At 37.9% G+C, this 14,609-nt stretch overlaps 1 protein-coding gene across 1 annotated transcript in view; it reads right to left on the bottom strand.

Moving 5' to 3' along the window:
• The window catches only part of LOC122805263 (rap guanine nucleotide exchange factor 4-like), a 1,439,269-nt gene that overhangs the window by 789,855 nt on the left and 634,805 nt on the right, over nucleotides 1–14,609 (bottom strand). Inside the window, exons 13-14 of the mRNA XM_044075352.1 lie at nucleotides 11,149–11,299; nucleotides 5,777–5,865 (exon numbers count right to left, since the gene is read on the bottom strand). Coding sequence (XP_043931287.1) covers nucleotides 5,777–5,865; nucleotides 11,149–11,299 — 240 coding nt within the window. The remainder of the gene's footprint in view (nucleotides 1–5,776; nucleotides 5,866–11,148; nucleotides 11,300–14,609) is intronic.

Below are 14,609 nucleotides of genomic sequence, written 5' to 3'. Positions count from 1 at the left end.
TATATATATATATAGATATATATATCTATATATATATATATATATATATATATATATATATATATATAGGTTCATAGGTTGGTACTAGGCTATTGACCCTAGGGCCTATACAAGCCTAGCCATAACAATTCCCTGGATATTTCATCCCACAATATTTACTTCCCTGGACCCCTGTCTAGCAGGGTGACTGACGTGATCCATGGGGTGAATTTCCTATCTCCCATCCAATCGTCAAGGTTCCTTTTGAAGAGGGCCAAGGAGGTGCTTTGCTTAACATGTATGGGCAGTCTATTCCAGAGTATGGGGAGTCTCTAGGTCAAGAACCTATCCCTCCAGCATATTTTGTTCATTGTGATGACAAGATTTAGATCCCTGGAGAATGTGTCTCTGAGGGATTGAGATTTCTTTAAGTGGAGCATGTCCAACAGCTCAGGGTTTGACATGGCCTTGTATGTTAAGCAGAGATTGCCTCTGAGTAGACAATATGCCACAGAGTATAGCTGGAGTTTTCTTAGACAGTCAGCATAGGGCATCAGCTTTAGGCCTGTGATTCTTTTAGTGAGGTATTTCTGCAGCATTTTCAGCTGTTGCAGATGTCTTGTGAGGTACATACCAAATGGGGCATTGTACTCTATAATGGGTCTAATATGGGATGAGTACAGTGGGACAATGACCTCCTTTTTTCTGGATGAAAAGCCCTTAGTGATGAGGTGTGCCACATGGAAGGATTTCCTGACTGTTGTGGCGATGTGTTTATTGAAGGTGAGACCACTGTCCACCTGTGTCCTTAAGTCTCTCATCACACTTTCAGTGTTTAGTGTACTGCCACCTATGTGGTAATTCATGGGTACATGTTTTTTACCAAAGGGGATAACTATACATTTCTTGGCATTAAGCTTGAGCCCATGGCTCTGGCACCAAGCATCTGTTTCTGTAAGGCCCTTTTGTAGAATATCCACATAATTTGGGGATTCAATAATGGCTCCCAGTTTGCAGTCATCTGTGAACTTTGTTAGCCAGAGTCCCTTAGTGTTGGCCTGTACGTCAGAGAAGTAGATGCCAAACAAGAGCGGTCCCAGGACTAAACCCTGATGTACTCCATTTGTCACTTGTCTGGAGCTGGATTTGGAGTCTGCTACTTTTACAGTCTGGGTGCTGTCAGTAAGGCAGTTGGCAACCCATCAAGTGATATAGAGATTTATGCCCAGCTTAGTATGTTTTTCTGTGATTCCAGAGTGGGGGATGATGTCAAAGGCTTTGGCAAGGTCCATATAAGTTGTGTGGACCACCTTACCCTCATCCACAACTCTGGAGACTGATTCGAAGAAGTCAATCAGGTTCAGGCGACAAGATCGGCCCTTCACGAACCCAAACTGGGTGTGGTCCAGTGTTTGGAGGTTGCCAGTGTCTTTGTTTATAAGTTCCATGATAATGCGTTCCATGCCCTTGCAGATCAGGCTTGTCAGACTGATGGGACATCTTCTTTATGAGAGTTTGTCTTTAAGAACACCCACTGTGTGCAATGTAGATTTTCATCCTTTCATGTGTCCTGCTGTTGCATGTTTGCATCAACATACAATGCACACACCTGCTGAAAAATTACTTCTATCCCAAATCTGCATGCAGAAATTAAATGCATGCCCATTCCTGCTGCCTGCTTCTCAAGTGCTTTGCTTCTCGAACATTGTGTGTGTAATGCCCTAGCTAGGGATGGCAGGTTAGTTAATTGTACTCATACTCAAACCCTGTACTTTGGTTATACTAGACAAAAGCCTGAAGCCTCTACACAAACTACCAGACTATGAGTTTCAGTGCATTTTCAATGAATTGTGAGTTTCAGTGCATTTTCAAGGAATTGTGAGCTTCAAGGGAAGAGAAGTTTATTGCTGCTCATGCTAAGTCTGTTATCAATGTGCAACTGTTTTGTTTAGCAAATAGTCATCACTGTTTATAATAGAGAATTTAAAGGGAGTGCTAGTAGCACAAGAGGTAGCATAGTTGCTCTTGATGCTGAAAGCTGTGGGTTCTAGTCTCACACCATGTAGATGGATTGCTGATACTGTGTTGTACTTTAAGGGGGTGGCAGTGCTAGAGTCCTGAGTGGGTCCTCCTTTGGATGAGATGTCTTGTAACTATGGTCATGTTGTTGGTTTGCCATCCATTCCCTATTACAATATTTCCAGTTTACTAATTTTTTTTCTTTTTTTTATGCAGCATATGCAATTCATTCTTCAAGGGCACCAGGCACTGAATTTGTAGATGAAACACTGCAATATAAAGTTGTTTGCCAATAGCATTAGTTACAGATCTTTTCAATGTGGAATTATTCAAATAACTTTCACTTCTGCAGAGATTGTGCATATTGACTGATATCGCAGGATTGAAATGACAGAAGTTTGAGTGGCTTTTTATGGCTGAAATGCTCTGAAATGGGCAGTTTTGTGATTATTGGTTCATACATTTTGTTTTATTGGTTACTAGCAAAATGTTCAAAACTACAAATTGAAAATATACTATAACAAGCAGTGCTGTAATATACAAGGAAAATAATTGAATACAATCAGGAACACATGCATTTATGCATGATCCTAAAAATGTGTGCAAGGGGGTCTATGGTTTGAAAACAGCCCAAATGTAAACAATCTACCACTGGCCAGATGCATTTTCTTTGAATGTGGGTTTCAATGCTATTTCAATGAATGTGAGTTTCAAGGGCAGAAAAGTTTATTATTAATGCTAAGAGTGTTTTCATTGTTTGACTGTATTGATTTGTTTAGCAAATGTCTATTGGTGTTTGTGTGCTGTAAAATTTGAAATAAACGTTTTAAATTTAATCCAGCTATCTGTAATCTTTGTAGATGTAAAGAAGAAAATAGTACGCACACTGACAGGTTTGAACAGTGTTCATTGTAACTGGGGAGAAATAGCCAAGTAATGGGACACTGGAATGGCTGCAGGAAGGACTGGAGGGGGCTGCTGCTGGTGAAGGCTACTGTGTATATGTGGGAGGGCCCCAATCCATTACCCTCCCTAGGGCCCCATTTGACCATGACCCGGCTCTTCTGTGAAGAACTCTCTGAGATTTTTGACTTTACAGTTTTTTAATATTGTTCCTGTATTTTCTGTCAGTTTATTCCTAATTTTCAGTTATCTTGTTTGTTGTTGATGCCCTCTCTGGTGAATGGCCTTTGTCTCTTTTATCCTACTGTCCTTGAAGTTAACCTTTCCCCTCACACTGCCAGGCAAACACTTTCCTGCTACTGTATGCTATCCTTTATTCAGTTGTAAGTCATGCTACTTTCATATTTATTCATGGTGGCAGTCTTCTCTTACTACACATTCTCTTGTTTATTTCATAAGCTTTACTTTCCCTCCTAATCATGGCTGTCATCCTAGTAGATATGTTTCTCACTATAAGTTGTACAGACTGTAGCCTACTGATCTGCAGCAACTAATTCACTGTCTCTGTCACCCTTCTCAACAAATGAACCACTCCACCACAGATTCACCATTACCAAGTGACTTTATCACTTTTTTTCCTGTATGATTTGTTGAAGATCACATAAAGTATATTCCTTTTTCCCGACGGCATTTTTACCATCTGGTCAAGTCAGGGGCAAATTTTGCCACAGTTCTACCAATCCTGTTCTCCATTCTTCCTATGACCTTACCATAGAGATGACTATTCCTAGTTCACTGACTCAATTGGTAAGTCTCCCAGAGTTCCCATGACTATGCTTCACTTCCTCTCTATTCATTTTCAAATCCTGATGCCGAGTTGCATCACTTTTGTAACCTCCAGCCATTGGCTTTTATACCATAGAAAGCCACCAGTCATACAGATTATTAATGTTTCATAGACTGCTGTCCTCTCAGATACTACAACACTAGTCCTTTCTCTTGCTTCCCACTTGTTCTTTTTCCTACTAGCATTTGCTAAACTAATGTCTTTCGGCTTTTCCGGGTTAGGGGTCGCCACAGCGGAACTCCGGTCCGCTAATAATTGGCAGTGGATTTTTACACTGCTGAGTTGCCAGCCTGACTCCCAACCCTCAAAGAAGGCACACCCATTCATGCATGCACCTACTTGCATGTCTTTAAATGTCACTCGACCGTGGGGAGGACATGCAGACTCCACACAGAAGGCGCTCCAGCCGAGAATCGAACAGGATAACCTCTTGATGTGAGGTGACAATGCTAACCGCTGCACCACCGTGGCTCTGTTCCTACTAGTATTTGCTACAAATACTAATTTCCTCTATTTCTCTTTTACTACATATTAGCTTTGATCTTGTATCTTATTACTTTTTCTCTCCCCTGCTACTCTTTACCCTGCGTTATTTTTTATATTCCTCTTTCTTTTCACAGTTTGTAACTTTAGGAGTTCTTACTACTTATATCTTCCTAAGTTTATTTAAAACTGTTCATACTTTATTTATTAACAACATTTATGTATTTGCCCATTATGCTGATTTATCTCTAATAATTCTATGAGTTACTTGTACCTTTACTACTTTCTATAGAATCTGTTTCTTATGTAAAAACTGAACTAGTTATGTACAGTTAGTCTTAGGTACTCATTGTTTCTTTTTCCTCTTGCAATAACTGTTTATGTTACATAATGTTTAAGTAATGTACTACCGGAGCTTTTCTCCTCGGGTCTCTGCTGAAAAAAGGGCTTTGCCCAGTCAGAAAGATAGTCAGTTAGTAACCTACTTAGTTAACAAATGTCAAATAAATAAATAAAATTATTTACAATGTAATTTGGAGTACACATAAATAGTAGCATGAACAGTTTCAGCAACATGAAAATCTAGTTGGTCTGAGCAGGCTCTAGAACTAAAACATATTAAAAACAAATCTCAGTCCCTGAAACACATACACACTACATTAGCGTATTTCAATTGCGGCTAAGATATGAAAGCAGAAATATTAAAATTCCTGTCCCTGCATGGTGCTTCATCTCCTATATCTCATTTAACACATAACATGCAGCTGACTCATTTTGTTACATATGCTTTTGGCATCATATAGCATTATTTCCACTTGTTCATCCAGCCTATTCAGCCATTTTTTTCTTTCTTTGTACTTACCTCCTTGTGCTTTTTCTGCACCCTCACTAGAAGCAGTTCTCTATTTCCTTCCCTGTTCACATTTAATGGGTTTTCACTTAATATGTTCTTGCACTCCAATTTTTATTACCTGCAGTTAGGTGCATGTGGTTTCTTACACAAAAATCCTGGTCATCCAGTATTGTCTCTATCCTTCTATTGTCTCCAGGTTCCCCCCACCCCACATTAATCTTTATCCACTGTTTAAACTGCAGAATTATTATTATTACTATTATTTATTGTGATGTTTGAAGCATGACAACAATTACGCGAAGGCTGTTGAATATCTTGCCTTACTTCCATTGCCTCTGTTCTGTCACCTTTATTGCTTCATGTGCAGCTGTGCATGAATATGTGGTGACAGGTATGAACCTTTACTTGCCAGATGCCCATCCCACCTTCTTTATAGACTCTCTCTCTCTCTCTCAATCCCAGCATTAATGCGCCTTCTCCAGGTAAGCTCAGTCTTCTACAAAACTCACATCCTACATCTCCTTATAGCTATCTGAGCTTTACCTTTTCCCCACATTTCTTACATCTTATCCCCTTCCTCAAGTCTCTAGTACCTTTCTCTCAATTCAGAACACCTTCATTTCTCTGGGCTTGCAGGTTTTGCAACAGCACATGGCTATTTCAAATAACAGTATTAAACAAATAATGCTTACTTTTGTTTCACAATCTTCTCTAATTCTGGAAGCATCTCTTTTAAGGCTGGTATCATTCTGCAATCATCTGACACTGACACATGAAACTCCTAGAAATTGTAAGAAAATATTATTAAATATTATTTATAGAAAGAACTTTCTAAAGCAAAATCATTAAGATATAGTCATACATATCCTTTTTTTGATCCATTTCATTACATTTCCATATTCAGATAATGCATGCTTTAAAGGAAGGAAGGAAAAGTGACTTACAATGCAGCAATGACTTCAGAAAAAAAAAACATCTATCATAACAATCTTTTTGCATTCTTTCAGTGAATTGTGATTGACATCTTGATTTTTAGAGTATGTGTATGTGTGTGTGTGTGTGTGTGTGTGTGTGTGTGTGTGTGTGTGTGTGTGCGTGTATTACAGTAGAAGAATGACTTCAGAAAAAAGCTACCACAACACTAATCCTGTATTTTTGAACGAATTGTGATTAACTTATTTAGTTTTAACTTTTGTGTGTGTGTGTGTGTGTGTGTGTGTGTGTGTGTGTGTGTGTGTATGAGCAGTATGCATGTGCATTGGAACCATACCTCTCAACTGTACAGATTTCAACAGAATGTATAGATTTTTGCCTCATATTTTTTGTCTGTTTTTCATAAAAGTGTGTTTTCTGGCAAATCAGTAGCAAATCTTCAAAGACTGAAGTTAGAAAATAATGACAGACATTTGAGGTTCAGACTTCATACCCTTCAGAAAATTCATGCTAATGCAAACTCTGTTATTCTATCAACTTTCTAAGTTTGTAACAGTAAATTTGTCCCTATTTTGGGGCCTTTGTCTCACTTTTATTAATGGCTTTGTCCGGATTTCGTGCTCTAAGAGGTTGAGAGGTATGACTTGAACCAGTGATGTCTACATTATTGTTATCCAGCATATCAGAAATGTTTGCTAATGCAGTTTTTCAAAAATGTGTAAACATATGCCTAAGAAATTTGCAGTCTCCTTTCTATGATTTGATAGCATTATAAAATATGGTACTGGACCCGCGGTGGTGGTGCTGCGGTAGCGTTGTCACCTCACAGTAAGACACTGTCCGGTTTGATTCTCAGCTAGAGCATCTTCTGCGTGGAGACATGCGTGAATGGGCATACCTTCATTGAAGGTTGTGCATCAGGGCCGGTAACTCAGCACGTAAAAATCAACTACCAATCATTAGCGGACCGGAGTTCCGCTGTAGCGACCCCTAACTGGGAAAAGCCGAAAGACACAACAACATAAAATATGGTACTGAATGCACATATTAATAGATGCATCTGGGGCACACTTCCAAATCCAGCATGTATGGGAAGAGAACCTTGTCCACATTTGTACTGGCTTCTATTGATTTCACTTCAGAGAAATGTGATTTGTAGAAGTTGCATTCAGATAACCAAAATAGGCAAATCTGAATGCCATTTCAATGGGTTACTTTATAGTGTGTGTGTGTGTGTGTGTGTGTGTGTGTGTGTGTGTGTGTGTGTGTGTGTGTGTGTGTGTGTGTGAGTGTGTGTGTGTGTGTATGCATGTGTGTGTAAAATGGAGGTGCTGAGTAACGTGGCAGTTGTGTCATATACTTCAGTGAAGTATCACACGGAGTCCTTATAACAGATACATTTGTCTCTCTGATGTATACATATTAATGTAAATGTGTCTTGTTTAGTGCATGATTACAGAAAATACTGTTTAACCTGACCATGTGAAATCTGTCTATGACAGAAGATCAGAGTGCAAACGGGCAGTGAAAATGGAGGATGAATGTGTAGATGCAATGATTCTGTTTAACATAAAATTTTAAGCAAACAGCGGCTAAAATGTCTAAGTTTTTTTTTTTTAAAAAGTCACCACTTTTTTATTTTTTATTTTATTTATTCATTCATTCATATGTGTATTTATTTATTTTGCAGATTAGTTGCTCTTTGCAAAAGTATTTTGGCAGGATGCTTACTTTGTCAATGAACTACCCACTCAGCCTATAATGCAGTTGTAATCTCACACAGACACACACACACACACACACACACACACACACACACACACACACACACACACACATGTATTTGCATAACATGAGGGAATAATGTGAATATGTAACTCTGTCAGCCAGTCAGTGTTCCTCTCAGTTTGACTATATATAATCGTCCATCAAAGCCTACTAACATGTCATTAAACCTATATCTCTGCAAACACAGTAAGATCAAATATTCCACAAAAGTCTGCAGTCATACAGTCACTCTAGACATGGAAAACTTGCTGTCATTATCAAAGGAACATAGGAATCGTTATGTTGTTCCCAAGTCTTAGGAGCATAACTGTCTGCCCATTCTAATAATTATGCTATGCTCAGTATTTTCACATGGTTCCTGACCAGCTCCGTGATGTAGAAGGATAAAGTCCTGATTATGCACAGATGACCCGAGTTCAAGAAGCTGCTCAGGTGCCTATAGGAGATAAACTGGGAAGTTGGGGATGATCTGGGGATGCCAGCTTGGTTCTAGTTCTCCACAAGGGTGACATGTAATAGGATTACTAGGTGTTACCAGGTGTAGTTTCAGACAGCTGAGCCCTTGCTCTCATAATGCTTACCACTAGCAAAGTGGAGGGGAATTCAGCATGTGGAAGTATGCTTCCCCTCAGAAGACAGCAATAGCAAGCTCACAGGAACTAATAAGGAGGAGTTTTCCCACAGAGGAGAGGGTAGGCCACACCATATCAGAAAGCTTGTCAGCTTCCTATATAACTCTCACTAGGGAGCAGAAAGGCTGAAAGGGACTTCAGGGTGGGAACAAATTGGTTATAGGCTCTTGGTCAGCCATGAAATGCCCAGCTACTATGTCTCCAGAATTAAAGGGCTGTGTGGGTACTGGAGTCATCAGACAAGCTCCTGGTGTGTGTGTGTGTGTGTGTGTGTGTGTGTGTGTGTGTGTGTGTGTGTGTGTGTGTGTGTGTGTGTGTGTGTGTGTGTGTGTGTGTGTGTGTGTGTGTGTGTGTGCAAAACATATATTTGCATTGTCATCCCTGCAAAGTCACAGTTTTATGATGTTTAATGCAGTTATTGCTGTTAAAGAGAGACTTGCTGAATGCATATATTATTTAACATTAACTTACCAACAATAAAAAGGCTGCTTGCTTGGTCTTCCTGAAAGGGCAATCTCGTATAAAGTATTAAGATAATTCAAATCCTTGTGGTGTGTGTGTGTGTGTGTGTGTGTGTGTGCATGGGGGGGGGGGGACTAAGCCTACTGTAATGATTCTGCATTATACATGGGTGAAAAAACATTTTTTAATGAAACCCACTTTCTTATCCTTGAATCATGGAATAACATTACTGTACAGCAGTGTCAGTGGCACAACAGGTCACACACTTGCCTTTGGCGTAGAAGGCTGTGGGCTCTATTCCAAACCAGTTACATAGATTGCTGACACTGCAGTGCAGCATAAGGGAGGTGAGATATTAAACAAAGGATAAATAAATTTAAAAAAAAAATGAATAAGAAATATACATGATGATGTGCTGGCTCCCTTAGTACAAAGGTCATGCATACCTCTCAACTGTCCAGATTTCTGGAGAATGTCCAGAGATTTGTTTACTCATATTTTTGGTCTGCTTCTCTTAAAATTTGTGATTTTATGGCAAACTACAAAGGCTTGAAGTCACTAAATCATGACATGCATTTGAGTTTCAGACTTCAAATCCATCAGAAAATGCAAGCTAACACAAAACCTGCTATTCTAGCAACTTTCTAAGTTTATAAGGGCAATATTTAAAATCTGTCTCACCATTATTTAAGGCTTTGATTTATTGTATTAATAAGATAAGAGGTATGAGGTCATGTCTTGATATGGACACATGACCCATATTTGAATAATATATCTCGCTCCTGAGGAGACAGATGGCAACTCATCTGGTTTTCTAACCTTGAGGAAGGTGCAGTGCTGTCAGCTGTAACACCTTCCTCTGATGGAGACTAGAAGACTAGCTTTCTGCATACAGAATGGGTTGGCTGAGCTTGCATAAAGACAGTATGTTATAAGATGACATTGAATACATTAAGGTATCAACATAGTAAAAGTAAAAAAAAAAATCAGAACCCAAAGTAAGAGATGGACACTTAACACTCATATTTCACCTCTTTGTACTCTTGCAATAAGTACGATGACAAAATGACCTAATCCTCAGTGAAAGATGGTCCTCTCAAGGGATGACATTTAGTACTATAATGGGCAGGAAATGAAGAATGAACAGGTCAGTATGGCACCAGACAGGCTACATAGTCAAGCTGGTTGTGGAAAAAAGTGGTAATGGATGACAATATGATAGGAATACAGAATATATCCTTCAAAGTTTAGAAATGATAGGCAATTTTCACTCTGCCACTATCTGTGACTGCATTTTAGTCAACCGTCTTCACTGTAATTTGTTCTTTACTGTACCCGTTTGCCCCTTTTCTTCTTCGTGGTCCTCTTCTTTTCCAGCCCCCTGCCCAATTTTACTCTTCTAGTAATCAATGCCTCTTACTCCTGTGACAGCAATCTTTGATCCAGCCTTATGCTGCCATCTTTTGTCTGCTCTTTATATATGCTATGATGTACATACATCTGAGTGAAAATAGGGGCTTGTCTAACAAACATACTTAGAGAACCAAAACTAGACATGCACAGTTAACATTTCATTGTTATACATGTTATATGCTATCCTGTCATCCTCTTCACTACTATGTTTGCTTACTGGCTTGCTAAAATATTGTCTGAAAATTGGTATGTCATGTAGCTTTTGAAAATGAGTCACTAATTTGTGAATAAAGTATAAAATAATGGCAGTCTATACACAGCATAATCTGTAACAAAGCATCATTTTGTTTGTTATTAGGATGTTTTAAAATTAATGTCATATGTTTTACTTCTAGCAACTTTACCTATTGTACTGTCCAAGCTAATGAGTATTACTGTTTTGATCTTCTCCAGGCTGAGACTTTAATTGGTCCACTGAGATGACTGTTATATCCCAGTCAACAAATTAAAAATAAAATAAACATTGAAATACAAATACATAAACTAAAAGGAGGTGAATGTAAACCAGAGAATTCAAATACTCCTAAAATGAATATGCAGTGCTTATGAAGGTAAACCTTGGCAGAAATTTCTAATTGACATTAGACATTGTTTCTCTTTAATAAGGTCTTAATTTGATCCAGCAATACATCTGCTTGTTAAATACAATGACGTGCTTAAAACAAAAACTGCAACATTATATAGGAAACAGTGTCCTCTTGTGTTAATTTATAGAATGGCAAGTTATAGTCCAGAGGAACAGTAAGACCCTATGTTTCAGTTATTTGTATACTCACTTCAAGAAAAGCAGTGGCTGCTTCATCTTCTTGCAGGAGCTCTCCATTTGCAGCTGCCCACTGTAAAACTAAGCGGATGACTCTTCTTTTGTTATTAAGTGCATAGTCCATTTTCTCTTGTTCTGTTCCTTGGGAAGGTTGTGCATGATAATTGCTAAGATGTTAAGGCAACAGTACATACTGCAATCAGAAATTATGTTCTGCCTATCTACTATTATGCCATTAATTTCCTGATGTGTCTTTCTTGTTAACATGATCTTGTTTGTAGTCTATTTACAGATTCCAAAACCAAGTTTTTTTTCATTCCTCAGTTGTACTCCATTTCCATCTGCATACAGGAAGTCTCTTAATGCAGCTCTGTTTTGCTGTTACAATCTCATGGTGCCCCGTAGCCGTCTTTAGTAATGGGTGCTAACCCTAACCCTAACCCTACACTTTAATGTCATTAAAACCTTCCTGTCACACTGCCACTATTCAGACAAATTTGAGTTGAGTGTTACTGGGAGGTTTAGCTTTAATATTGGGAGAAGAAATAGTTTACCTGTCTTGATATAATTGTTTCTGGTTTGGTTTGTTTGTTATTGTGTATGACAGAACTTATTTTGTCGGTGTTTTACATTTGACATTAGGGTGGTTCGCTCATACACAATATGCCCATATATATATATATATATATATATATATATATATATATATATAAAATTTCATCGAAGCAAGTTTGAATGAACTACAAAAGGTTGAAAAAAATGTGTGAAAGTACATTTGACTGAAAAGCTGTTTTATCAAATACTGTAGATGTCTATAGATGGTTATTCCTGGTTTCGTTTTTCATCAGGGGATTTGTTAGCGATGTAATTTAGAAACGTTTGCGTGGATTGACAATGTCCATAATTTTGTTGTATGCCCAGATTTGTAGATGTTTGTGCTTGTGCACCAGCATTGATTCACTGTGACATATTCCCTTTTTTTTCTTCATAACTGTGCAACCATGGAGTTAAGAGTATATAATTAATGATTGTGTGGGGCAGAGCCCCCCCCCCTACTTAAGGGTGCCGGAGGGCTTTTTCCCTACAAAAAAGTGTTAAAGTGTTTTATGATGTGTGTGTGTATATGTATATTTTATATATATATATATATATATATATATATATATATATATATATATATATACACACACACACACACACACACACACACACACACACGTATACATTGTGTAAGATTTTTTTGATGAAACGGATTTTTAGTCAAATGCACTTTCGGTAGTTTACATCTACTGTTTTTCTTTTGGTCAAACCTAACTTTGAAAAAAATGATCTAGAAACATCTATATGCAAATATATCTGTATCTATGTGCATCAATCTATCATTAATCTCTCCCTCTCTCTCTCTCTCTCATATATATATATATATATATATATATATATATATATATATATATATTGCATTTGTTTACTAGACACTGGCTCTTTTCAGCAAAGGTCCGCGAGAAAAGGTCTACAAAAATGGCTTTAGAAACAGTTATTACATGAAACAAAAGCAATATACAGTCACACTAGTAGATCAGCACAACACTTTACACAGTAAGCGATTTGTTGCCATTGGTAAATTAAGTTCTTCTGTGGTAATCCTTAGAAGAAGGATGATTTTAAATATAGAGGAGTATCTAGGATATCTCATCTCAGCTGGATATGATTAAGAACACCATTTGCATTATTAAAATACATACAATATTTACAGTACATTACATACAGCATTTACTATAAATAAAAATGCTGTATGTAATGTGTGTGTGTGTGTGTGTAGATAGCTATATCTACACACACACACACACACACACACACACACACACACACACACACACACACACACACACACACACACACACATATATATATATATTCTGCTTTAGTGGAGCTCAGTGCAGAGATCAGTGATGTTTGTCTTAATCTGAAAAGACTCCCAAACCCAGATGATAGTCACCAGCCCAGATATATAAAGAAAGTGACAAGGATAGTTAGAAAATGCATAATTATAATGACCCATTTGTGGGGTAGTTAGACAATGAAAAATTATAATGACCCACTTGTACTCATGAACACTAGAAACTCTTACAGAGTTACTTTGCTGTATACTCATTCGGTGTAGGTCTGTGTAATTAAGAATGATTAAGAATGATTAAGTGCATGCCCTTTTAAAGTGTTCTTTTCCAGGTCTGATACAACTACAGAAATGCACTTTCATTCTATTATTTTATTTCTTTATTTGATAAAGTGCTTTACAGATCAGTGGTGCAAGTGTGAAATAAACCAATTCCACATTTAGGCATAGCTCTACACTTGTGGAAATAATACTGAAACATGATCAGACAAGGCCTTCATAACCCCAGTAGGCAAGTGGGTAGGCGAGTTAAATTAGAAGGACAAAAAAAAGAAGGCTATTACAGGTGACATGTAAAAAGGGGAAAGCAAAAGAATAACACTGTTTATCTTCTACACATCTGGACTGAGGAATTTTAATTTCAACTAACAATGGAGCCAGGAAAGAATAAAGAGGTACACAAAGAAAATAGATGAATGTAGGAGACCCAAACAGGCAGAATGAGTTGCAATACAAGATATATTCATCATTCAGAAAATTACATTTTTTTTAAATAAAAACGACAGCATTTGCTAAGAGTTATTTATTTATTTTTTATCCTGGACTTGGGCCCCAGGTGAACTCTGACCATACATTATAATCCATGTCTCCCATCCATTACTTGTCCATAAATCTCTCCACTCTCTCCTGGAATGGATCTTTAACCTTATATTCCAGTGAGACAGGCAGAGTGCCTAAGGTAATCACCCTTGTTGACTGTTGGAATATTTTTCACACTTTTATCACATCCTTCATCCTATATATCAACAAGTATAACGGAATGTCTTATGTCACAATTTCAGGATGAAGGTATACATCAACACACCAGCAATGTTCAGTTAGAGTATTAGCATTCCTTGATTAAGCTTACACAACAGAGTACCACTACCTATGCACTGAACTTTTGGGCCTTTCCCCATATGGGATCCTTGTAAGGGGCATTAGTCAAATCCCTTCTCTCCTGAAAGTGTGAGCTGGCTTTATCTTTAGTTCTCTCAATGACCAGCTCCTTTCACTGCCTGGCTAACACCTGTGCTTCTTTGACTGGGAAGTAGATATCAGTGCCCAGCAGGTCTCTGTCTGAAAGGCTGATCAATAACTGGAACAGTACAAACCAATAATAGCCTTAAAGTTTGACATGAGTTAGTGTTTAAAGTTACCTGTGATGTCCAAGGTTATAGGATCATAGGGGATTACTAGGATATCAACCCAGATGTCATTTCAAGCCTAGCCATTTCATCCCAATGTAATACTGTAGAAATGTTATTTAATACCCAAGATTGCATTTAGTAATGACTGCCCATGTTCAGGAAGGTTGTGGA

Source organism: Protopterus annectens, chromosome 6.part1 (genome assembly GCF_019279795.1).
Source record: "Protopterus annectens isolate FY-2018-M chromosome 6.part1, PAN1.0, whole genome shotgun sequence".
NCBI classification, from domain to species: domain Eukaryota; kingdom Metazoa; phylum Chordata; order Ceratodontiformes; family Protopteridae; genus Protopterus; species Protopterus annectens.
This window is presented reverse-complemented; position numbering and strand designations above follow the sequence as displayed.